The following is a 26,241-nucleotide window of genomic DNA, read 5'->3' as shown; positions in this document are numbered from 1 at the left end:
GTTACAAACTTAAAACTTCCTTGTAAACAATGTTTTTCGTCTTTTTTTCTGGTTGAAGAATAATCAAGTTGTGCGGTGAACTGACTCTTGAGCATGCCACGTAAAACTGACCATGAGAAAAACAATCATGTCTCAAATCTACACCAGCTAATCTTAAGCTCTGCCCCTGCGCTTTATTGATAGTCATAGCATAGCAAACCCTAACAGGAAATTGTAGACGTTTGAAGTTGAAATGGTAGTCAGATGGAACCAAAGGAATTCTTGGAATAAATACGACTTCTCCTTTATGTTTAGCTGTTAAAATTGTAGCTTCAATAATATTTTTATGTAAATTTTTCACTTGTAGTCTGGTACCGTTACATAGTTTTGGATGACTCAAATTGCGCAGTAACATTATTGGTGCTCCAATTTTAAGATTGAGAATATGAGATGGTATTCCGGGTGGATTGAGTGTATGTAAGAACTCGACAGGATAATGGACAGCATCATTAACTTCTACGACTGTATCAATAGATTTATACTTCATTTGATTAGTTGATAGATTTTATATAAGATAGTTGTTAATGCTATTCGCTGAATCATTCGTTGGAGTCAGAATAGCTCTTTCTTTTAGCCATGAAGAGCCATTAACTCCAATTTTATTGATATCTGGGTATATTTTATCAGTTAATGTAGTTAAATCATCAACAATATCACCTAGGTTATCCGGAATACTTATTCGTCCGTCAACTTCTGAAATTTGTCCATTCCCTATATCAATGAGTAACTTTGAAAATTCTTCTGCTCTCAAATCATGTTGTATATGAACGCGCAAATTAATTTTCAAAGACAGTACGTTAACATGAGGCCATAAAACTGAGGATTTGAGACAGGCTTTGACTTCATCTGCACGTGTACCTCGTGGTACAACAGGTAAAGTTTGTCTGAAGTCACCAGCTAAAACAACAGTTATTCCACCCATTATTCGGTCACTATTTCTTATATCCTTAAGAGTTCTATTGAGAGCTTCAATAGCATTTTTGTGAGCCATAGTGCATTCATCCCATACTATCAGTTTTGCTTCTCTGATAACGTGAGCCATATAACTCTGCTTAAAAATATTGCATAGAATATTATCAGAATGATTCATTTCAAGAGGTAATTTAAATGTCGAGTGAGCTGTTTTGCCTCCGTCAATTAAAGTAGCCGCAATTCCTGAAAAAGCAACAGCAATAGCAATACTTTTTTCACTTCTAATTTTCGCAAGCAACAAATTAATCAAGAATGTTTTTCCCGTTCCACCAGGAGCATCAAGGAAGAACAATCGTCCAGAATCAAAAACGACACTATTCAATATAGATTCATATGCTTCTTTCTGTTCTTTATTCAGTATCGGAACACTTTTTATCACTTCTTCGGTTAACTTATCAGTGTCATAAGCTAATTTATTTAAATATTGTTGATTAATAATACCAGATTCGTGTTCTCGAGATGGTGAAGTGAGACCAAATTGTGAAAGAGTCTTACCTGACATAGCAATGAACATATCTTCAAGATTAATCAAACATTGATTGTAAACAATATCAACATCTAACTCAGAGTTTTCACGATTCCTACTCATTCGTCTTTTAATATCGTCCGTGAAATTATCTCGATATTTATCCCATAATTTAATCGGATCTCCAACTTGGCAAAAAACTAACATAACAGCAAACAATTCACGTATTTTGTAAGATGAATCAGAAATTGAGACTTCTGCTAAAGTTTGATCCCCATGAGCATCGTCTTCGAGCAATCCCATTACTCTGCAAGCTTCTTGAAATGTAGGATGGATTACATCTTTTATAGTTCTTAAAGCCGTAAATGAATCTGGACCGCGAACTTCATGCAAAAGAAGACGGAGGTAATAACATTCAGTATTGGTAGGATGGACAGTATACACTCTGCCTAAAACATGATCTTTTTTTATACCTAAATAACCTGGCACAATTTTTCCTTGTTTTCTTCTGTGAAACTGGTGTTTTCTCCAGACATAATAAGCTGGAACTTCACAATATAATAATTTTTTCGCAAAATTGTCCACTTTACAGAGTTCAAAAAAAGCCATAAGTGTTGTTTTAGAATTGTTGATTGAGTATATTATTTTCATTAAAAAAAACTCGTTGACCATTTTCTAAATGTACAGCAAGATGCATAACTGGAGGGAATCTCTCGTGGATAGGAAAACTCAGTATTCGCGAAACTGCCTCAGAAGTGCTAATGTATCGTCCTGCTTCATACTTTGTCACTTCATCAAGATCTCCAACAGTGAATGCTGCTTGATCAGATCCCTCATTTATATACTTACAAATATATTTAATTGATTTCACTGAGTTGCAAACTTCAACATTTATATGAGCTTTGAATGTACGACACAGGACAGGGTTATACGGTACCACCCATCGATTGTCTATATTAATTCCATTTATTATTGTTGTTACTCCACCATCTTCAGGAGATCGCCGACGATATTTAGGATATCCATCTTCTCCTAATTGGGTTTCCTTTATAAAATGTTTTGGATATTTTTTCGTGCATGAACCATCCACCATACGGGGAGAATTTCTATTAAAAGAACCACATGGACCGTGAATCATATTTGTTTTTATTTTTTCATACAGTTCTTGATCTTGATCTTGATTAGGCAGTTCAGCACTAATTACCTTATCAATAGATTCTGGTCTCAGCTTTTCTTCTAACCACAGAAGGATATGAATGTGAGGAAGTCTACGTTTCTGCCATTCCACAGTATACATATGACACTTCATATTGACAAAAATGCAACCTTTTGTCAGAAGATTCATCATATGCTTAATTTTCACGTAAAAAATTCTTACTATTAAGTCATGTCTATCGTGATATTTTTGGCCTTGAACTAAAAGCTCTTCAATTTCTTTCCATTTTGGATTGCAAGTGAACGTAATAAAAAAGTCTGGACGTCCGAAATGACGTACATAAGTCATATCATCTTGAGTTCGTTCATGCATGTATCGTGGCCCACCAGTAAAAGAAGATGGCAGCACAACCATTTTACCTATTTCTGTTATCTGACCGTCGGTTTTCGTTAAAGCGTCTTTAAGGTGAACGTATTCTTCACTTCGTAAGTTTGTTTGATGGTTACGAATCCAATTAAGTCGTTCAGTTTCAATTTTCGCATACATATCAACCAAAAATTGATTTAATAGAGTGCGAAATAAAAGTAAATGATTTTCTTCTCCATTACGCTCCATTATTCTATAACTGTAAAACTCAGAAGCTGACACGGTCTTATTTAGAGGACGCTTAGTTTTTCCATCACGCTTAGGAATATTAATGTGATAGCCATCTTCTCCACGACAGAACATCAGAGGATATTGTAAAGTATCATACGCGCGATGGATTTCACTGATTCGCTTTAACTTATCGTCTCTGCTGTTCAGGATGATATCTTTCTTTTCAAAATTTTGTCCAGCGATGATAACTGCTACTTCTTTAGCCATTTGAGCATTGAAACGACCTCGATGTTCACCCGGAGGCTTTTTATCAGCATTAATTATAACCTGAAACTCTTTCTGATTCTTAGGAACTGATTCAATAGCAACCTTAAAATCTTTAATGTATTGATGGTGTTCATGAAGCAAATTTTGAAGTTGGTGAATTAACTCTGGCTTAATACTAGGACAGATCCCACAACGAATTTCTCTTTCACGATTATCATCACCAACAAAGTATATTTGGAGAAATGATGGTTGTTGATTATTTTCTACCATAAGGCTTCCTATCCTATGGCAGACTTGTCCCTGCACTTTAAATGTTGGCATAAAACTACCCTCCTTTACCTCTTTTGATCGGAAAAAAACGTCATTTGATAGCACCCATTATACTTTCGAAGAGAAGAAAGAAAATGTTCTGAGATTGGGTGCTGATGAGTTAAAAGACTATGTAAAGGCTCTGGGTAGCGTTGAAGAGTAGGGAGCTGAACTTTACCACCACTACAGCACATTCCTTCAGCCTCATCCTTCCATTTCAAAGCACGACACCAAGAACAGGGTAATCGATGCCCAAGATTTACAATTTTATCATTTTGATAGTCAATACTCGGTTCATAACTAAGGCCAGATAAAGCTTTCAAAGTCCAAGACATTAATTTAATTTGTAATCGTTTCTCGTTGTACTTAGTTGTAGCTGCACGACTAACATGAGGGTTATTAGAAGCGTATTTTTTTGTCGCCTTTCTATGTACATCAGGATTACGATGAGTGTAATTTAAAGTGGCTTGTCGCAATTGTCTCTTTCTAATTGTATAGTTGACTCTTTTCCTCCTTTTTTTTCTCCCATTTGATTGAAGGGGATTCACATCATTAATAACTGATTCACTTGAACTTTGTAATTCAACGTTAGGAATTAATTGAGGTAGTAAAACTTCCGCTAATATATTTTCTTGAGTTTGAGGCACTAAAAATGATACATTTTTATCACTTTGTTTATCATAATTATCACTATTTAAATTTAAACACGATGAAGCAACGTTAGGAATTAATTTATACGATAAAAAACTCATTGACACATTTTCTTGATTTTTAGGCACCGAAAATGACACATTTTCTCCATTTTGTTTTACACTACCCCCACTTATACAGTTATTACCTGTAATTTTTGATGCAAGCACCGAAAGATAAACATCGTAGTGACCATTATTATCATGCCCCGTAGAACGTAACCTTTTTACACCTCGAATTGCTTCACCAACGGAAGCTATAATGCAATCACCTTGATACACTTCAAACCGATATGAAAATATCTCTGCGGCTGCCATAATTTCACAAATAGATCCATATGTGTTTCGTTTAGACATTTCGTTAAAGTATAAACCTACTGAATCATAATTCTCGCCAGATGACATAACAGTATAAGATTCAAATCTATCCCAGTTGTTAATGACATGAGAAACAATAATATTTCTCATTTTATTAGCCATTAATACATTACCGTAAACCAGTTAAAATAAAGAAGAAAATAAACATGCTCCATCACCATTAATTTTTATAACATAAAAGGAGTAATTATTCCATCTATCAAAATATATTCTACATCCATTATGATGAATATATATTAAATAATTTTTTCAATTATACTTTAAATATTTATCGATAATAAAATACTATGTTTATTTCAAAATATACTTTAAAAAAAATTAAATTTACTGAACTGAAAATTAACAGAAGTTCGTAAATAAAAACTATTATCGCATTAAATGTAAGATTTAAATTTTCATGTAAATTGATAAAATCAGAATTAGTAAAGTAATAAAAAATTTTTTTAAAAATTTAAATAAACACTTACCAACTGGAAACTTTAGAAAAAATGATAAAAAAATTTTCATGAAGACTTAAGACGAATAAACCGATTAAGACGTTCAAGGCGACAATCGACATGTTTTATTGGGTTCGATAACTGATTAGATTTTTGAATTGATTCATCAAGTCGTTTTTAAAATACTTTTAAAATACTAAAAAAAAAAATTTAGAATTAATCGGGTCAGTCATTTCGAAAATATTTGGAAAAAACCATTATCCACCATTCCTTTCTCCCGCGATATCTCTCGAAAAAATTAACCGATTGAGATGTCTAAGGCGGCAATCGGCGCGTTCTATTGGATTCTAGAGCTGATTAAAATTTGAAATCGATCGCGTCAGTCGTTTCAAAAATATTTAGAAAAAACCGTTTTTCACCATTTCTTTCTCCCGCGATAACTCTCGAACCAATTATCCGATTTTGATGATTGAGGTGGCAATCGACGCGTTTTATTGAGTACTAGAGCTGATTAGATTTGAAAGTTGATCGTATGCGTCGTTTCTGAGAAATCAATAAAAAACTAAAAAAAAAATTTTTTTTTTTTTCGTAATTCGCAAATATTTTCAAGTCTATTCGATCAAATGATCTGAAATTTCCCGGAAAGTTGACGGCCAACAAGCTCTTTCGATTGCCGACTCAACCATCCAAATCGATTCATTAGTTAAAAAGTTACAAAGAGTTTACACACACACACACACACACACACACACACACACACACACACACACACACATACCTACATACACACACTTGGACATCATTCCGAAAATAGTCAGAATAGCTTCCTAGGACCTCAAAACGTCGACATCTGATGAAAACTCGATTTTTAAAAATCGGGGTGAAAACAATAACTTCCCGAAATTTTTGAAAATCGTCGATTTTCTTAGCGGGAAGTTAAAAAAATAGTTTATTATTATTGTTATTATTATTATTATTATTATTATTATTATTATTATTATTATTATTATTGTTATTACTATTATTATTATTATTATTAATCCAACTTATAATACTGCATTAGCGATGTTATTTCTTAAATTATAAATCATATTATCTATACGGTATAAAAATGCGTCGCAGGCCGGAAGGATTTTTATTTTATAATCGGCATAAAGTACATGATCGGGAAAACCATATCTTCCATGACGATTCATACAAAAACTCCACGCTCTCTTCCATTCATCCACCAGCGGTTGAAAAATGTCTAGCAGGCACTGACGCACCTGGTGAACTTTCTCCAATCATTTTTTGTATTTTAACGTTAACTCAGCACTTTAAATAAATTGATTAAGCACCGACTTTTTTTTTTACTAAAAACTCTAAAAAACTTTTATTAACAATTAACTCTCTCAGATCTTTAAAATAAAAACGCTTGGTCCACACTGAGTCTCCAAAGCAACTTAAAAGGTTTTGAACGCATATTGTCACTGAAGTACTAGTGAAACATTGTTTATACATCTCCGAACACTCTTATTTATATTACATATATACATATACATATATAGTTTAATATATATATATATATATATATATATATATATATATATATATGTATATATATATATATATATATATATATATATATATATATATATATATATACTCGATACAATCTTTTCTTTGTAACTTATATCTATTAAAGTCATTTTAAAAGTTCACTTTAAAAAATCCTTAATATCCAAAAAAATATCGATTCACTCAATTACTGTTATCATCATCATCAGACCACTCAATATCATATCCCACTGCGTACAATTCTTCGCCAAATTCAAGTTCTTGCTCAAATTCATCTAAATTATTATTATCATCAACATTAAGCTCAGATTGATCTAATTCATCTTCATCTAACTTATTCTCATCAAGCTCAATATTAACACTTTCTTCTAGATCATCTATTGTTAATAAATTATTTAATTGCTGCACTTCATCTTGATTTCCCAACGTATCTGGTCATGTTTCACGTAAAACTCTTGTCATAAAATCACTTTTCAACGATGGTACAGTTGTATCATCATAAATGAGACGGAACCACCATGAGAATTTTTCGTGGATTATTTTAAAATTTGCAGACACCCCATCAATTGTGATTGTGGCTCGATCAATTCCTAGATCATTAACTATAATTGTGAATAGTTGGCTGCTAATTCATTGTTGTAGTTCTTCAATGGTATATCCCATCATCCATTGATATGTTACCACATGATCATATTCGAGTAATCTGTTAATAAAAAAACCATTTCGTTGTATTGTTGACATCGAATCTTGATATTGAACTTCAAGATCCAACCAAAATTCCGATAAAAGATCACCAGTAAAAAAATATTTTGTTGGAATAGGCTGTGTGTCACCAGGGATTTTAAACCACCATGATAGTTTTTCATTTATAATCGTTAAAATAGTTGGACAATTATTGTACACAATAATTTCACCGTCAATCTTACCATCATCATCTAATAATTTTAGTTCTTCAATAATATTATTGATTATGGCATTAAAGTTATTATTTTGCAACCATTCATGTGGAAATATGGCTTCATATATTAACGCATTCCCCATAATTTTTAATTTATTGTTCCAATAAAAACATTGAAAAAATATATAAAATACTTATAATAAAAATTTTATTATCTTAGAATTGTTTTTTTTGTTTCATATCACTATATATTAGCACACACTAATTACGCACTCTAAATAATTGACCAATTAGATATTTTACAACTTAGAACAAATCTCTTTTCTTCACTCAGAATCACTTTTAGTATTTTTAACGATCTTTTCAATTTAAGATAGAACAGAAAAGTGATGCTTAATGACTCCACTGGAATATTTGCTATAGCGTCACAACTAAGACCATGAAATAAAAACAATAAATATACAGAGTGATGATTAGAACTAAAAGCATGTTCCTTTAAAGTTAGTTTTTAATCAACTGAACTTCATAAAAAAGTTCATCATTGTCTATTGCGGTAGGATTATAATGATTATAACAGAGTCTGTATCCGATCATGTCTCTATCATTTTTTATAGCAATCGGTAATTTTTCCCAAACATTATCAATTTTATCAGAAGCAAATTATATAATAAAATTTTTTGGCAGGATATTGATATCCTCTGCTTTCATTTCTTCAATATTTCTTTTTAATTGATAAAAACTTTTATAGACCTTTCTAGTAATGGCTTCCCAATATAATTCTTTATATACCACTTTTTCAGGATTTTAACGTTTTCCAAAACACAACAGCAGTTGCTAGTTAATTAAAAGTTTTTATGATCATCGCATATCGATAATGTTTTATTTTTGATTCCAGGACAACCTAAATTTTCTAAATTAACAATGGTCTTATTAGGTCCAATAATTTGACGTAGCCATTTTTTCTTCTCTTCACCTTTTACATAAATATATTTGTTATCCTTAGTTATATACTTTATTACAGCTTCCAAATTATTGTAGGGTAAATCACCAGCATTCCAAGTCATTCCATGATGGTAATGTTTGAGCCAGTCATTTAGTCGCCGATAATGTTGAGACAATAATTTCCAAGCGTAAGGTGGTTTAAACAGTACATGTGATGTTTCTTCAACATTGTATTTTTCAGCGTTATAGAAGCGAGTTCTTTTATAATAAAATTATTTTCAGTACCTCTGAAACCCTGCACGTCTATTAAAATTTCCATTTTAAAACAACTAATCAATAAGATATACAAGAAAAAACTAATCAATTAAAGCTAACATTTTAGCTAATATAGTATTTTTATTATATTATGAAAACTTCGCATCCAATCAGGTTCTTCGAATTGAGAATATTGTTATTCTTTGGTAATTATCCGTCATCACCTTCATCAATGATTATTATCCGTCATCACCTTCATCAATGATTATTCTTATTTAATTCTCAGAAAAGTAAATATTGCTGCATAGTATATGTCATTTATATTGATGACGATACTAATATTATAAATAAAAAAAAATTTCACGCTTTTTTTATAACTATATAGCCAGTGAGCTGATAGTTGAATAGATGGTGCGCTCAAAATATCACATGACGCGGATGATAACACGTGATACAGACGTAATTGAACAATAAAAACTTATGGTGTTGATCATTTTTTTAACGAACCATTAGTAAGCCTCTGCCTTAGTAGATGGCGTTAAGAACAGCGAGCATAATTATGAGAATTACATATAGTATTAGAAGATATTTTAATTGATATCAGTTCCATCATGGATTCTTCCAAAGATTTAACAATTACTCGGGCCATAAGAAACTTGATAACAACAGTAGCTGAAGCATATGATGAACTTTGTCAAAGCGGTTCGGTAAATAATGAAGTATCTTTAAGATGGGCAAACATTTGTATCGATAATATTGATTATTTTAATTCAATATTGTCTGGTCCGCGCTCTAGTGTTCACGAGAAACGGTGTGTACAAGCAAACATTTCACTTTTATATTGGTACAACGAAAGGTTTATCCAGTTAAGTGGACAAGTTATTGGTAGTGATTTAAATAACTGAAATTTGATACAATGGCAAGACTTAGAAAATGCCTTCCAAAATCGTATTAAAACTGGTTGCATAGTGAATCTCGGTCACACTGATTTGCGTGAATTTTTAAGTGATGCAAAAAATGTTGTGCTCGGTAAAATTGAAAATATTTTAAATCAAGAAGGAGGCCTCAAAGTGAGTACTACACTATTGAGTAATTTTCAAAATATTAAAAGTGATACGACTGTAGAAGAAACAAAATCATTTCAAACCAAAAATGATGAAGTTCTACCCACAACATCACTTAACGAATGGTTTGATGATAATGTCTACGATAAGCTGTTGAAAAAAGTAGAAGAATTTAATCAAAAAGATTCAGGTTGGAGTTTGAATGAAATAATTAATCTAACTATCAACATTTCAAGGTATGTTTTAATCCCATTTTTTTTTTCACAAGATTTTTTGTCTCTGACTTATAATTAAAATATATTAAGGTATGCGCCTTTGCAAGCTAGTTATTCTACATTCATCAAGCTGCCTAAATATATCCGAGACAAAAAAGCAGTGTTGAATATTGAAAATTATGATGAGTATTGTTTTCTGTGGTCCATCAACGCTGCTATATATCCATATATGCCAGCTCATCCCGAAAGAACATCATCTTAGCCTCATTTCAGCACAGTGTTAAATTATCGAGGTATTCAATTCCCAATTCAACTAAAAGACATAAGTACTTTCGAAAAACTTAACAATTTGTCAATAAATGTTTATGGCTTAGAGTCAGATTTTGTAAAAAGAAAAAAAAATAAGTCTAATGATATTGTACCATTATATTTAAGCAATAACATTAATTCAGCTAAAGCAACGATTCATCTGTTAATGTTGGAAACTAATAATAATAGCAATGAAATTGATGATAATCCTAGCAATTATAGACCTATATTTCATTTTACTTGGATTAAAAATTTTTCACGCTTAGGTAAAAGTCAGTTAAGTCAATCTCATACTAAATTATTTTTTTGTGATCGTTGCATTTGTCATTTTAAGCATGAAACTGCTTATATGAAGCATCAACTAGATTGTTTGAAGTACAATAAGGTTAGAATGAGATTACCAGAAAATGATGAGAAAATTATGCGATTTAAAAATTATTAATTTAAAGATTCAGTGCCCTTTGTTGTTTATGCTGATATTGAATGTACGCTTAAATCTGAATCTGATGAAGTTCAAAAGCACGTCCCGCACAGTGTAGCATTTTATATCCACTGTAGTTATGACAATTCACTATCTAAATTTAAAATAAATCGTTCTGCTGATTGCATAGAATGGTTTGTCCAACACTTGGAAATTTTAGGGCGAAAACTTGATAATATTATAAAAAATGACGTTAAAAAAATGCATTCACTTAGTACCGCCGAAGAAAAGGATCATAAAACATAAAAAAACTGTCACATTTGCGGTAAACCATTTGTAGCTGTCAATGAAATACGATGTTACGATCATTGTCATTTTACTGGAAAATATCGGGGTCCTGCACACAATTCATGTAACTTAAATTATAAGCAATCTCATACTATCTCAGTAATATTTCATAATCTATCTGGTTATGATTCCCATTTCATAATAAAATCTTTAGTATCGGTTTTCAATGGTGCAATGACAATTCTACCGGTAAATAAAGAAAAATATATATCTTTTGCTAAAACTATCGAAAATACAAATGTTGAGTTACGATTTATTGATTCATTTCGTTTCATGGCTTCTAGTATAGAAAAATCGGCAGCATATCTTAGTGATGATGATAAAAATATAACACAACATTTTTATCCTGATCCTGAGAAATTTAAATTAGTAACACGTAAAGGTGTATTTCCATATGACTATATCAACTCAATAGAAAGAATTGATGATGAACAATTACCGGAAAAAAATTATTTTATTCTAAACTTAATGATGAGAGTGTGTCTGATAAGGACTACAACCATGCTCAACAAGTTTGAAATAAATTCGGTATTCAAACACTTGGCGAGTATTCAGACTTATATTTAAAAACAGATGTCTTGTTATTAGCTGACATATTTAAAAATTTCCGTAAAAGTTGCTATGAAACATATGAGTTAGACCCTTTACATTATTATACTGCTCCGGGACTTGCTTTTGATGCTATGTTAAAACATACACGCGTTGAGTTAGAATTATTAGGCGATCCAGAAATGATTCTGTTTATAGAAAAAGGTATCAGAGGTGGTGTATCGCAGTGTGCAAATCGTTATGCTCGAGCTAACAATCGTTTTATGGGAAATGATTTTAATCCAAATTTAGATGAATCGTACTTGATGTATTTCGATGTAAACAATCTGTACGGGGCTGCAATGTGTATGTCTTTACCGCAAGGATCATTTGAATGGGTAGAAAATTTTGAATGCACACAAGATAATATTGAAACTCTTTTTAATTGTAGTGAAACTGAAGGATTTATTTTAGAGGTGGATTTGAATCATCCAATAGAATTACATGATCTTCATAAAGACTTGCCATTGTGTCCCGAACATTTTGTACCTCCTGACAGTAAACAGTCAAAATTAGCGACAACTTTATATCCAAAAGAAAAATATATAATTCATTTTAGAAACTTACAGCAATGTCTTGAGCTAGGTATGGAGCTTGTAAAAGTTCATTGAGTTTTAAAATTTAAACAATCAGCATGGTTGAAACCTTACATTGACAAAAATACTAACTGTAGAAAAAATGCCAGAAATGAATTTGAGAAAAATTTTTATAAATTGATGAATAACGCGGTTTTCGGAAGGACAATGGAAAATGTTAGAAAGCACACAGACGTTAGATTAGTTAATTCATGGGCCGGTAAGCATGGTGCTAAGAGTTTAATTTCAAAACCTAATTTCCATAGTTTCAATATATTTGATGAAAATATGGTAATTGTTGAAATGAAAAATTTAAATGTATACTTTAATAAGCCAATTTATGTTGGTTTCAGTATTATCGATTTATCAAAGACTTTTATTAATGATTTCCATTATAATTATGTTAAAAATAATTTCGAAAATAATAAATCAAAATTATTGTACACTGACACCGATAGTTTAATTTATGAATTTAAGGTTCCAAATATTTATGATATCATCAAACGTGATATCCATAAATTTGATACTTCAGATTACCCGGAGAATAATGTTTACAGTATTCCTTTGAAGAATAAAAAAGTGATAGGTCTGATGAAATATGAAATCAATGGAAAAATAATGTCAGAGTTTACTGGCTTAAGAGCAAAACTATATGCGTTTAAAATTTTTAATGATTATCAAGCTAAAAAAAGAGCAAAGGGTGTTAAGGGTTCAACTAAGGACTATCACGTTTGATGATTTCAAAAATTGTCTTTTCGAACATATCAATGTAACAAAACATCAATTCTTAATAAGAAGCCGTAAACATGAAGTTAAAACTATTAAAGAGATTAAGTTAGCACTAAGCTGGAATGATAATAAGAGAAAATTAATTGATGATTCAACGGATACTCTACCTTTGGGATACAAAGAATCAAAAAATACTAGTGATGATAATGATGATGATAGAATGATTATTGATTAGAAAAAAAATTACAAATTATAAATTTATTATAAATAATTAAGTATTTGGGGTTTATGAATAAATGTGTTGTAAATATTTAAGTTGTTTCATTCATTTTTATTTAATATGTATATGAAAATTTTTACAGGTCTGATTTACTAATCTAGCTGTTGTGATTACTATCAAAACCAAGCCACTTAACATACAATTTGTTTCCACGTGTTTTAATGATTTTTTCAACTAAATACACATCAGGATACTTTACTTTGCTAAGCTCTTCCTCATAAAATCCACCTTCAATTGGTTGATCTTGATAATCCACTAGTTTGTATGTCGTAGGATTAGTTTTCTGCACTGTCTTAATAGTGGAGTACTTCCATTCCTTATACCCCTATTCGCTGGTCTTAGTGCTACAGGAGCATTAGCTGGTGGTGCAGCAGGGATAGCAAAAGCTGTTAATGATGCGAGTGCTGCTAAACAACAGTTAGAAGAGAGCAAACGTCACAATTCTAAAATGGAAGAAATAGCTATGGGTAAAGGATTATACTAGAAACCTTACGGGCGTGGATTAGGTTTATATTTAAGACCATATCGTATTGGTAAGGGAGTTAAAAATGTAAATAAAAAAAACAAGTAAGGCTACCGCACCGGGCACTCACAAATGTCGATTTATTGAGATATGCTAAAGAAATGAAAATTCCGTACTTTCGAGGTGTTTTTATGCGAAATGATTTACCAAAATCAGGTCCTAATAAATACGAAGCAGCTATTGTAAACCTTGATGACAAACATAGTCCTGGAACGCATTGGGTGGTATACAAGAAAAGAGGTAATAGAGTAATTTATTTCGATAGCTTTGGTAATCTGCAACCGCCGAAGGATCTTATGGAATATCTCGGTGTTGGTAGCGTAAAATATAACCACAAAAGATATCAAGAGTTTGATACAATTATCTGCGGTCATCTTTGTCTTAAGTTTCTAAATGATCAACTATAAATTAATGGTATTCAGAGTATAATACATCAGTCATGGCTGAGTCATTCACATTAACGTTGACGGGTACATCCTCGGTGTTGAAGGCCAATTATTTTTCTCCAATTGAGTTGTCACCGAAAAAAAATTATGTTCTAGGATTGATAGAATTATTAACTTTTAATTCAATACCTAACATTGATGAGGGAGCTAACAAATTTTATGTAATCTTACCACCTGTTAAAAAGCAAAGAAAGAGAGATGTGCAGGGTAATAATGTATCAGATGTGGTACCCCGGATAAGGACTGAAAAGGGTTTTGAAATTATTGGTTCAGTTGATGAGAGAGTTGCGGTGATACCAAGAGGGAGTTATGAAATTGGTGATATTGAAAAGTATATACAGAAGACATTACCAAAATTAAGTATCAGCATAAAAGCAAACAACAATGAATTACGAAGTGAAATCAAATGCGATCAGATTGTACATTTCATACCTAACGATTCTATTGGTCGGCTTTTGGGTTTTACAAATTGTATGCTTGAACCAAACAAAACTCACTTATCAAATTTACCGGTAACAATTTTGAAGCTCAACGTTCTCAGAGTCGAGTGCAATATCACGCCTGGAGCCTATATTAATGAACGTAGAGTTCATACTATCCATGAATTTTTCCCGGGTGTGCCACCAGGATTTAAGATCGTTGAGTTACCATCACACATCATTTACCTTCCGGTCTCCGTAGATGCTATACATCATTTAAGACTACGGATAGTAGATCAGGATGGAAATTTAGTAAACTTTAGAGGTGAAACTATAACTATAAGATTACATGTGAAATCTCTTTAATAATAATAATAATGGGTATTGTATTTGAGACAAAAAGCGGTAGTGGCTATAAAAAGTCATCGAGATGGCCAATGAACATCAGTCAACGGAAATCCTACAAACCGCTTACACATCAGAACATTCAATTTCTCCGGAGCCTAGGATTAAAATTACGTGGAAAATTAAAAAAATAAAAATTTACTTTTGTTGTTTCGAGTGTACACGACCATGGCGGCGACGGCGACAATCCTAAACATTCAGAGGCCAATTATATTCGATGAATCAGTTGCACACTTTGAATTACATGCACATCAACCGTATGCATCATCAGCGTTGAATAACAACAATGAAGTTCGAATTACTATACAAAATCAAAATTTATGCATACTTCCAAGTAAAAGTGCATTACATATAATTGGTAAGTTTACGAAGAATGATGGTACTGCAGTTGCTGGAACTACGAGACTAGTTAACATGGGAATCTGTCATATGATTAAAGAATTACGTTTATTTATAAATGGTGTTGAAATTGATCGAAATTAGAATGTTGGCATTACAAGTCTCATGAAAGGATATTTAACATTTAGCCCCAGTGAATTAAGTGCTTTAGAGAATGTAGGTTGGTTGTCTAACGACGATTCGCAATTAACCAACGCAGATGGTTATTTTGATATTTTGATACCACTGAATTTACTGAGCGGATTTGCTGAAGATTATCAAAAAATTCTTATAAATGTTCAGCTAGAGTTAGTTTTAACCATTTCAAATACCGATATCGATGCATACATACAGAATCCAGCAGAAGGAGCCGCACCTGAAAATGATAAAGTTACACTACAAAAAATTGAATGGATAGTTCCATACGTCACCTTATCAGATAAAGAAAGAATTCAAGTGTTAAATTATATTACTGGTGATCCATCTATTCCTATTAGTTTTAGAACTTGGGAGTTGTATGAATATCCACTATTACCTGCAACACCAAGACACATTTGGGCTGTCAAAACATCAACTCAGCTTGAAAAACCACGCCATGTAGTGCTTGGATTCCAATCAGCAAGAAAAAATGCTAGTCAATTTGACCACTGTAGCATTAGAAATATAAAATTATTTTTAAATTCACAGAGCTATCCTTATGAAGATCTTAATCTAATGATTGATCAAAATCAGTATACGTTATTATACAGCATGGATACAAATTTTCAGTCTTCATACTATGATAAACAATCCGAACCACTGCTGGCAAAGAAAAAATTTTTGGATAACGCGCCACTGTGCGTTATTGACTGTTCTAAACAAAACGAAGCGATCAAATCTGGACCGGTCGACATACGTTTAGAATTTGAGTCAGCAGCTCCATTTCCACCTAACACGACTGCTTACTGTCTAGTTATTCACGATCGGATTATTGAGTATAACCCTATAAGCAGTACTGTAAGAAAATTAATCTAGAAAAATGGTGGTGGAATTTAATTTAACGCCAACGATACATTATATGTTCGCATGGAGTTATGCGTACAAAACAGCTAGACGAGGTCCATGGGAACAAGCAGCTCGAGATAGAGAAAGATTTAAACGCAGAATAAATAACTTAAAAGATGTTATTAAACCTGTAATGTTAAATAAATATAACGATATAATGAAAGATAAATAAAAAATGTTTAATAGATGAAAAATGTTTTTTTTTTTATTTAATAACCTTGAATAATACATTTAGTTTATAAGAATATTATATAATTTTAATTAATAATCTTGTACAATACATTTTGTTTATAAGAATATTATATAATTTTTTTGATATTATTTATTCATTTGACATTTAGTGCAATCTTTTCGGTATGGATAAAGCCATATTCCACAGATATCCCAATCACCACCAGTCGCTGGGTAATGATCCATACAGAATGAATAATCTCTTAATATATCATTGTTCTGTAATTCGAACGATAATTTATCCCACACATGACGTATTTGAGTCCTTGCAAAACGTAGAAGAAAGTGATAATCGAGACAGGTGATATCACATTTTTGCATTTTTTTCAGATCAGACAATTGATAATAAATTTGTGCGGATCTTTCGTTCGATGGTTCGTTACCTCAGAAATCCAAAAACCAACGCTTCAGTTGTTGTACATTTTGGTAGGCACATGAATGTGTTCTTCGGCGATGAATGCTTTTATATGGACATTTTTCCTTCTGATAGTTATCCACGTTTTCAAATGAATAATGTCTCATTAGTTGAATATCGATTATTGGTATTGAGTAATCTGTCATAATCTCCAACCATTTATCCTTTTGCTTTCCATCCACAAAAAAATAACTTGCTGTGTTCACCAATTTTTTGATTATTTTTGGAAATTGATCATATGGTATTTTACCAGAGTTTCAACGAATTCCATGGCCACAATCACTCTCATCGTCACTTTCTTTTGTTATTACGCCATCGTACTCCAATGGTGGTTGAAAGAGGAAAAGTTTACACTCATAAATATCTTTTGTGGTTTTAGTATTAGCTATATCTACTACGCACAATTCTCTTACAACGAACGTTTAATCAGGCATCTCAAACCCAACGAAATCAATGATATATTCCATTGTCTCTTATTTTTTATCGATGCATTCTGCTAATTTTTCCAAATTTTCAAGTTTTTTATATAATTTTTTCACAGAGTCTTCTAACGCGCAACAGTGTGGACAGACTTTCATGTCACGTCAAGTTCTAATAATATCCAAATTATTTTGAAGATGAAGGTCACGTAAAAAATTCTTAACACAGTCCTGAATAGGTTCGTCGAAATAACGTGGTAATAACTCAGTATAAAACACAGCGTATGGTGGATGATTTACTAAATACTCTAGTTCGTCTTCACTTAATTGATCCATATATAAAAAAGAGAATACAAATGATTCGAAAGAATGAGAATGAACGACTGACGATAAAGAACTAAGCGTCAACGGAAAAGCTTCTTTATCCCCACCATATTTAACGAACAAAAATGTCAAAACAGGTTAAGATAACGTAATATGAGATTTTTAACACAAAAATGAACGTACAACTAATGCTTCAAAGTAGCTTACATTTTTTCCACTAGCAAGAGATAAATTAATAGCTACACCATTTACCAATCATAAAACATGCATTTTGCAGAGGCTCAGCACCTGGTATTATCTAGTTCTCTACTTTATCAGCGGATGATAAATATCAAATCCTCCCTTCCCAGTCGCTGATGAAACAGCTAATTAGTATACCAGCTATTAATCATTATTGTTATTATTGTCGATAGTTGATAACGGAGGGATACGTGAATAGTAGCAAAAAAGTTCACATAAACTAGATGGCACTTTTTTTGAGCAAAAGACACTTCCTCTCGCATGTACTCGTACTACACATAGTTTGAATATATATAAATTTTTGTTTAATATAGCACATGAATTCCTGGATACTCTCCTTAGATTTTAGTTCACTATTCTTCTGTAAATATTAGCTAGAATAAAAAGGGAGTATTCAGGAATGCATATCTTCGATTCTGTTTTACTGACTGATGACAACGCCGAAACCTAACTCACCGACAGTCGCTAAAACAGTTTATCAATACACATATCATCTGCTGATATCATTGATTAATATCCGCCGCTGATATTACATTCTGATATCCACTGCTGATATCTCATATTAACATCCACCCTCGACACCCGGCCGCCCGTCAGCACCATCTGTCGGCACATGCACGACAACAGCTGTCGGTAAAAGAGCGCGAGCCCGGTCACTTACCGACGGTCGGTAGAGCAGAATGCGATGTTATCGGGGGGGGGGGGGGCTCCCCCAAAATATCTACTATTGACTTATAAGGTTTCTCAATAAAATGAAATTTCTGTCACCCCGTTAATTGTTTTTTAAACGCTGATTTGATGCATATTTTTATTAATTTCTGTGGGGGGGGGGCGGGCATCCAGCAATCCTAAAAAAGCAAAAAACCCAATTTCAAAAAAAACACGACTTACGGGGTTTCTCAAATAAACGATTCAGTAATGAAATTAAGTTGAACAATTTTTTTCACACCTTCCGGCTTACAAGGTATTCCGTAATTTTTATAATAACTTTTAGTGCTTTGTTGCAGAATGTATCATGAGAAATCTACTTTTATTTTAGTTGCCGAATGGCCTTTATTTTTTTTTAATTTCAAATTTTCTAGCATACGTAAGCACACTTATACTATTGATTATTGAAGTTTTATTCATACAATAATCAATGTCTAGACTACATCAATCGATCAATGTGGTATTCAGAACACATAACAACAATTGAATTTACTAAAGGCTGAAATAAAAGTGAAAAACATAAAGCTTGCCGAGAAAAATAAGCAAATAGAAAGTCTGCAAAATCTCAATGAAAAACTGCAAATGGAAGTCATTAAACATCAGGCTGAGCTAGCAGGTAAAGTATAATTATTACGCTTCCTACATAGGAAAAAAGGATTTCTTGGGGCAAAAAATTTTTTCTTGTTCTTAGAAAATTTTTACTTGACCCAAGAAATATTTTCGTCTTCAATTCATAATACAAAATGTTTCTTGCGCCAAGAAATTATTCTTTTCTGTGTATGTATCGGAAAGTTATTAGTTTTTTTTTTTTTTTTTTTTTTCAAACGATTCAATCCAAAATATGTAATAAAATTTCTTTTGTACTATAGATATTTTGAAGAATTTTAGGAAGCTTTCAAATGAGGAGAAAAAACAAGATTCAAAATTCAAAATTGGGGATGAAAGTGAAACCAAAGACAAAGTAAATAAATTTATGTTTAATACCCATATAGGGTAAGAGTACCAGCAGCTAGTCCCAAACCAGTAAGCCAGCCACTTCATGTTAAATATCTATATATATTTTGAGCTAATGTTAAACTATAGGACCAGCTGGCTACTGGTTAGGGGCTGGGTACTGGTGCTCTTACCCTATATTTGACACCCAATAATCTTGTAAAAATCTTGCGAAAGCCTTGTCATCAGTACACTAGCCATTGACGTCTTTCTATAACTGTATCTTGTTCCTATGTCTGCAGCAAGATACATAGTTATATAAAGACGTCAGCAACTAGTGTAATGATGATCAGGCTTTCGCAAGATTTTTACAAGTTTGTTATGTGCACGTCATCTTAGGCAAATCCATGTAGTATCTGTTTAAATATTTTTATCACATTTTTGTTACATGTAAAAATACTTACAAAAAATATCGCGAGAAGGTTACTATTGCTACACGATATATAATAGTTATTTATATAGAATAATGATTTCTAATCATATATATATATATATATATATATATATATATATATATATATATATATCGATTTAGATAATAATGGCATTGTCACACTTTCGTATCGAGAACAGATTCGTTATTAATTTTATTTAATTTCTAGATTTACATTGGCAATGATAAATGGATGGACCGAACACTTTTTAATGAAGCAATGAGGTCAAACAGACCCTCCATATTTGTTAACAATATGGCTCGTTACATTTTTGGCAAAGAGACTCTTATCAAAAGTACCGTGAGCGGTGAAAACTCTCGTCGTAAAAAAAATTTCACTGAAGACGAAACAAGTGAAAAGCCGTCGAAGTTGGACAGTGATTCATTGGAACTATTAAGAGGTTTAAAAGTTATTACGTTATATATATCCGTGTGTAAATATCCTCTAACTTTTGAACGGGTTAATTGATTTAGACGGTTATAGCACCATTTGAAGCAGGTTATTAATTCCTATAATCTGATACGAATTTAGATCCATCGGTACAGTAGTTCTTGTAGATATTTTTTTATTACCTTATGGATTGATTCCAAAATTTAATCGGCTGTAAAACTCGATAAGCCGCGTCAAATGCCACCTAAACTATAAAAATCTAATCATTTATTCGAGAGATATTATTGTCGTAAAAATTTTAAAAAAGTGTTTTTTCAAATGAGGTGCAAAATGTTCAATCGAGTGGTTCTCCAATTTTCTTTTACGTTAGATACATAAAAGACTGAATCAAATGCCACCTTCAACATTGAAATTAGTTGATTAATTCAAAAAAATCGATGACGAAAAATTTTGAAAATAACGATTCAGCTTGCTTTTCCTAGATAACTTATAATGTAATTTAACAATAGTTTTAAAAACGACACGAATTCTTTTTGTTAATAATCTTTTTTGATCGTCACATAATTAATTGCGATGCGTACGTTAGTTTAAATATTATTAACAAAAAATTTGAAATATTACCGTTTTCTTAATTTTTCTTCAATATTTTCCGCTGATTTCATATATTACTATTTCATATTAACGCTTCTGTGTATGCAAAACTCATTTATCTCTTCATCTAAATCACTTACATTGCTTTCCATCTGAATACAATGATTTTATTTAGCTTAATCGTTAACGAAAATTGAAGTAATGTAGGAAAATCCAAAAGTGCACAACTCAATCACCCATGATAATTATTAATGTTTTTGTTTTTAATAATTTCTTTGATTATATCATTATTAGAAATATTTTTTTACATCAATTATTATTCAACTTACTAATTTTCTTTCGCATTTTTAGTCTCAGTTTTTTAGTTTTTCTTTCAGTTTAATTTTTATTGTTAAAAATTTTTTTGTAAATAATTCAACTTTTTGTATAGGTGTTATTTTTGATAGTTTTATTTTACTATCACACAAAAGCTGCTGCCAGTAGTTGATGGACGAGAAAAAAAGAAAAAATAATAGTAAAAAAAGTAATAGATGGCAGCAAAATTTTTCATAAATTGCCGGTTTTAAGTTTTTTCATTAATTTCAATTAAACAAAAAGGATTTAGATAGAGATTATCAAAAAGGTTCTTGTGAAAAAAGATATTAAGATAATAAAAAAAAAAATAGGCCAATTTATAACATTTTTAAAAAGTTATTTTGTTTCCGGAGATTTGTACGTAACAACTGACAGCGCAGGTTTTTTGGACTAAAATTATTCATTTTAAATCAATGGAATAATAAATCGATTTAAGATCGGGTCGATATTATTCCTTAACAAATGATCTTTGGACCAGTATACAATTTAACCCATTTTAGTATAATCAAAGAAGTGTAAAGGCGATTTAACGTGAGTGAATCAGTTGAAAAAATAATTTTGATGATAAGGCACACAGCCCCTCTATAAATAATAAAATATTCTCGATTTATTATTTGATGTAAATGAAAATTTTGTTTATACTGGTACCCTTTTCATTCCAACAATATTTTCATCTACAGTTTTAAATAATAAAAATAAAATGCTAAAAATTAAAAAAAAAATCTGGGCATCAGTTGGCCCTGCGGGACAGCCCCAAAACTTCCCTCTGAGAGCTCGAAAACAGTATTAACACATTTTCGAGCTAAGCGAGATCGAAAATATCTTTATTTCCCTCTTTTATGAGCTTTTCAAGCTCAAAAGGGTTATGTTTTATGTTAAATACTTACAATTATGTTCAATAATTAGCTTAAAAATAAGTATCTACGTGATACGTTGTATCTATATCGTGTGAGTATATCGTGATACGAGCAAACATGACGATTTTTAAGCAGTCACTTCTAATGACTTACATAAAGAAGAACACATTAGTTTTGAGTAATGTTGTTCAGTAATTATGATGTTATTTAATGAAAAAAGCAGATATAGATTTTATATCCGGAGACACGGCAGTGTCTCGCGCCAAGTACACGTTCAAACACATATGTGTGCGCGTGTACCTGGACGGTGCGAGACGACCGTGTCTCTATTCTGGAGTCGGAGGCCTGTTTTACCTCCCTCGTATTTAAAATTGAAAATTATTAATAAATTGGCCATATTATTGTATGGTATCTATTTATTTATTAATAATTATCTTATTGCTATCGAATTTTATTGCAATTTGCCTATTTTGATAATTTATTAAAAAAAAATTTTTTTTCCAAATCTCGTGCGCTGATTTAGGGATCTAGAAGACTTTTCTCCGTTTTTATCGTAATTTTCGCCTTTCAGCTATGTTCATATCATAGTAAGACATGAATGTAGTTAGTTTTATAATTCTTTTGAATTATAAATTGCTTCAGGTTGACAACTTAACAAAAATATTTTTATGTAGTAGGTGTATCCATACGAATGTCTGTATAGAAATTATATAAACTTAAGTGTGAGAATTGAAATTAGTATTATACTACTGATTAATATTTTGAGAATGTTAGACGATCCATGTATTTAAAATTTTAACTTACTAATTCAAACCTAATAGTCATCTTGATTGCTAGTTGAAAGAACTTTATGGCCAGGATTGAACGTCAAAATGACTGCAAAAAGTTAATGTTCAATTAGTTGACATCAACTTTTTGTCAAATGGAAAGTAACCATCGTTCCTCGGATTTTTTGGCAATTTCCAATCAACATATTCTATCAACTTATCTTTAAAATGCAGACGTACAGATGTGGCCATTAATGCCTGTTATACTACACTCAGAACTGCCATACTTTAGTATCCCAGGCATTGATGACCACATCTGTATATTAAGGTCAATTTGTAGGTCAAGTTTAATTCGTCTATGCATGTAGTTGCTCGGCAAATCTACCCTGATAGCCAAGTTGGCAGCAAGGTGGCGACGATCTACTGCCGCAACCTGTCGCTAAGTTGGCCGTAAAAATTGGCATTCCATTGGTTGGCAATCTGCTACCAACTTTCTCAGAAAGTTGATAGCAACCTCTCTAACAGCACAGTTTGATTAGCCATAGTTTACAAAAGTTTCCTTAAATTTTTCGTCAAATGTTCGTCAATTTCGGGCTTTTTTGTATTAGATGACAATTTGTTTACAACTTGCTTTACAATTTGATGTCAATTTACTACCCGAATCAGAATGCAAATTCACTTCAAAAGTAGTACACAAATTGTCGTCAAAAATGGAAAAGTCTGAAGTTGACAGACATCTTTCGAAAAATTTAAGAAAACTTTTATTTCTAGTAACAAAAGTTATCTCTAAGTTGAAAAAAAATTTTTAAAATAACCGCAAATTTTTCGTTCCCACTTTTGCTGTCAAATTGTCAGCAAAATTCGGGCAGCAAATTTCGGTAATTTCAGTTGTCAAATTACTGACAATTTTGAGCTAAAGTAGCTATTACGGATGTAGCCAACAGGCGAACAGTAACAAAAGCTAAAAGTTTTCGACGACTTTTCGTCAAGTTGGACGCAACTAATATACATACACCAACTTTCCGATCAGAAAGACAGCCTATCAGGGTAATGATGAATGAGAACCCATACTTTGATAATACGGAGGTTCTCGTGTAGAATTATACGCATAAAATTACTAAAACGATAGCTATGACACCTAGCGGGATAATTCTCATCATACTACCTATAGCAAAAGCAAATGTAAAAATTATATGAGTTCTGAGCTCTGCTAAGACTTATTTATAGCATTAAGTCATACATACTGAGCTTCAGATTATAAATTGAGTTCGGGTGTCTTCGTTTTCCGAGGGCAGTTTAGGACATTACAATAACGAACAAAGCCATCGGCTCGTCATAAAGCCAACGAAGAAGAAAGAGTTCGTATTGATATATTCAGACAAAGAAACTATATTGCTACAGTTAAATTATCAGTACTTCAGATTATACGTTGTTTCATTAGATATCAATTTCTGGACAATTATTGATAAAAAGTAAGTATTATACACAAAAAATTTTTTTAATTTGTGTAAAATTGGCCCAACAAGAGAGTGTCTGTCCAACCTCCACCACTTAACATTAATTTCCTATACCTACACAGTCTGTTAGAAGGACATTCTTTCGTAAGGACAACTTTAATACGCAAGTTAATGATTATCAATTTCTTGTTTAAACTGGTCGATAAATATTCATTTTAATTAATTCTTATAGTTAAATAAAAAAAACAATGATGATGATAGATCAGGACTTGGATGACGATCAGTTTTTACAGCAAATCATAGAAGACGCTGGAATCGTGGAACCTGTTAATGGTCGAAATGCTGGTAACTTAGATGAAGTTCAGGCAGATGCTGGGGAAGCACCCGTTCCACATGTTCCTCCTAATGTGGGTCCAAATCCCGTTGGCAACGTAGCTGCTAATCTTCCTGTCAATCAAGCACGGGCGGCTGATTTTCCGGGGGATCAACAACTTGCAGCTAATCAACGTGATGACGGCCTAGCAATTCCTCAACTAGCTGGCCAAGGTCAAAATGGTCGTTTTAATCGTCGCAACGCAGTTCTTGGACGATTTGACGCATGGAACGGTAGAATACACCAGCTAACCGCTGAAGAAACTACACACGCTCAGCGCTTAAAAAATTTGATCGATGATCTACAACATCGCGAGAACCGGGCTTGTCAGATTTATCGTATATTGTATGGCAATCTACCTGATGGACAGAACCACGATGCTGGGTAGGTGACTCTGTTAATAATTTCTTATTGCCAGTTTTTGTTCGTAGTATAATCGTACGTATTATTATTATTATTATTATTATTATTATTATTATTATTCAATTTAACTATTCTCTCTCTATATAGATACTGGAAGAATTTATTCTTTCAAGAAAAACGTAAGAATAATCCAAGAAAAGACCAAGGGAAAAATTTGTATTTTTTTAATAGAAAAAACGGAAAAAAAAAATCAAGGAGAAAGCCGCTATTATTTTAATAAATAAAGTATCTTAATTACCGCCAGTTGTATGAATATTTTATTCGATATTAAATAGTTATAAACCTCTATTTCATGGCATCAACATTTAACTGTCTACAATTACTTGGTAATCTATATACATATAAGCGAAATACCACTGACTCATCACCAGATCTCCGAAACTATTTGACCGATTCATTTAAAATTTGACATAGGTACTCCTTTTTCACTGTAGATGAGAGATAAGAAGGGATTTTGCGCAATTCCTAGCCAAAATGGATTTTTCGATAACCATCACGTATGCTACCCCCTCCCCCCAACGTTGCCATGGTAACCGTTGCCATGGTTACCGTTGCCATG

At 32.0% G+C, this 26,241-nt stretch overlaps 4 protein-coding genes across 6 annotated transcripts in view; 2 read left to right on the top strand and 2 right to left on the bottom strand.

Annotated features, from left to right (window-relative positions):
• The window catches only part of LOC103570454 (uncharacterized), a 117,043-nt gene that overhangs the window by 4,475 nt on the left and 86,327 nt on the right, over window positions 1-26,241 (top strand). For 2 of the 3 annotated variants that reach the window (XM_053741322.1, XM_053741320.1), the window contains exons 2-4: window positions 19,418-19,659; window positions 19,913-20,004; window positions 20,639-20,870. The exons of the other annotated variant lie outside the window; for it this stretch is intronic. The gene's annotated coding sequence lies outside the window, so the exon portion shown is untranslated. The remainder of the gene's footprint in view (window positions 1-19,417; window positions 19,660-19,912; window positions 20,005-20,638; window positions 20,871-26,241) is intronic. 3 annotated transcript variants of the gene reach the window in all.
• Window positions 2-526, bottom strand: LOC128668463 (ATP-dependent DNA helicase PIF6-like). The gene has a single exon (XM_053741533.1). The coding sequence runs from the start codon at window positions 524-526 to the stop codon at window positions 2-4; it is 525 nt and encodes a 174-aa protein (XP_053597508.1).
• On the bottom strand, window positions 2,097-4,852 carry LOC106694146 (uncharacterized). Its single transcript, XM_053741532.1, has 3 exons — window positions 4,645-4,852; window positions 3,985-4,452; window positions 2,097-3,838 (listed from the first exon to the last, which is right to left on the bottom strand). Exons 1-3 carry the CDS (start codon window positions 4,850-4,852, stop codon window positions 2,097-2,099), a joined length of 2,418 nt encoding a protein of 805 aa, XP_053597507.1.
• LOC106693562 (uncharacterized) lies at window positions 15,789-16,676 on the top strand. The gene has a single exon (XM_014441786.1). It carries the CDS (start codon window positions 15,789-15,791, stop codon window positions 16,674-16,676), a length of 888 nt encoding a protein of 295 aa, XP_014297272.1.

Source organism: Microplitis demolitor, chromosome 8 (assembly GCF_026212275.2).
Source record: "Microplitis demolitor isolate Queensland-Clemson2020A chromosome 8, iyMicDemo2.1a, whole genome shotgun sequence".
Lineage (NCBI taxonomy): Eukaryota > Metazoa > Arthropoda > Insecta > Hymenoptera > Braconidae > Microplitis > Microplitis demolitor.
Note: the sequence above shows the minus strand (reverse complement) of the source record. Positions and strands in the feature narration are given on the sequence as shown.

Excerpts from the sequence above, each read along its gene's own strand:
- LOC128668463 (XM_053741533.1), bottom strand. The coding sequence starts at position 526 with ATGAAGTATAAATCTATTGATACAGTCGTAGAAGTTAATGATGCTGTC.
- LOC106693562 (XM_014441786.1), top strand. The coding sequence starts at position 15,789 with ATGAAAGGATATTTAACATTTAGCCCCAGTGAATTAAGTGCTTTAGAG.
- LOC106694146 (XM_053741532.1), bottom strand. The coding sequence starts at position 4,852 with ATGTCTAAACGAAACACATATGGATCTATTTGTGAAATTATGGCAGCC. Across the intron at positions 4,453-4,644 it reads GCTTGCATCAAAAATTACAG|TGCCTCAAACTCAAGAAAAT; the intron begins GTAATAACTGTA and ends TATCATTTTTAG. Across the intron at positions 3,839-3,984 it reads AGGAATGTGCTGTAGTGGTG|AGGTAAAGGAGGGTAGTTTT; the intron begins GTAAAGTTCAGC and ends TCCGATCAAAAG.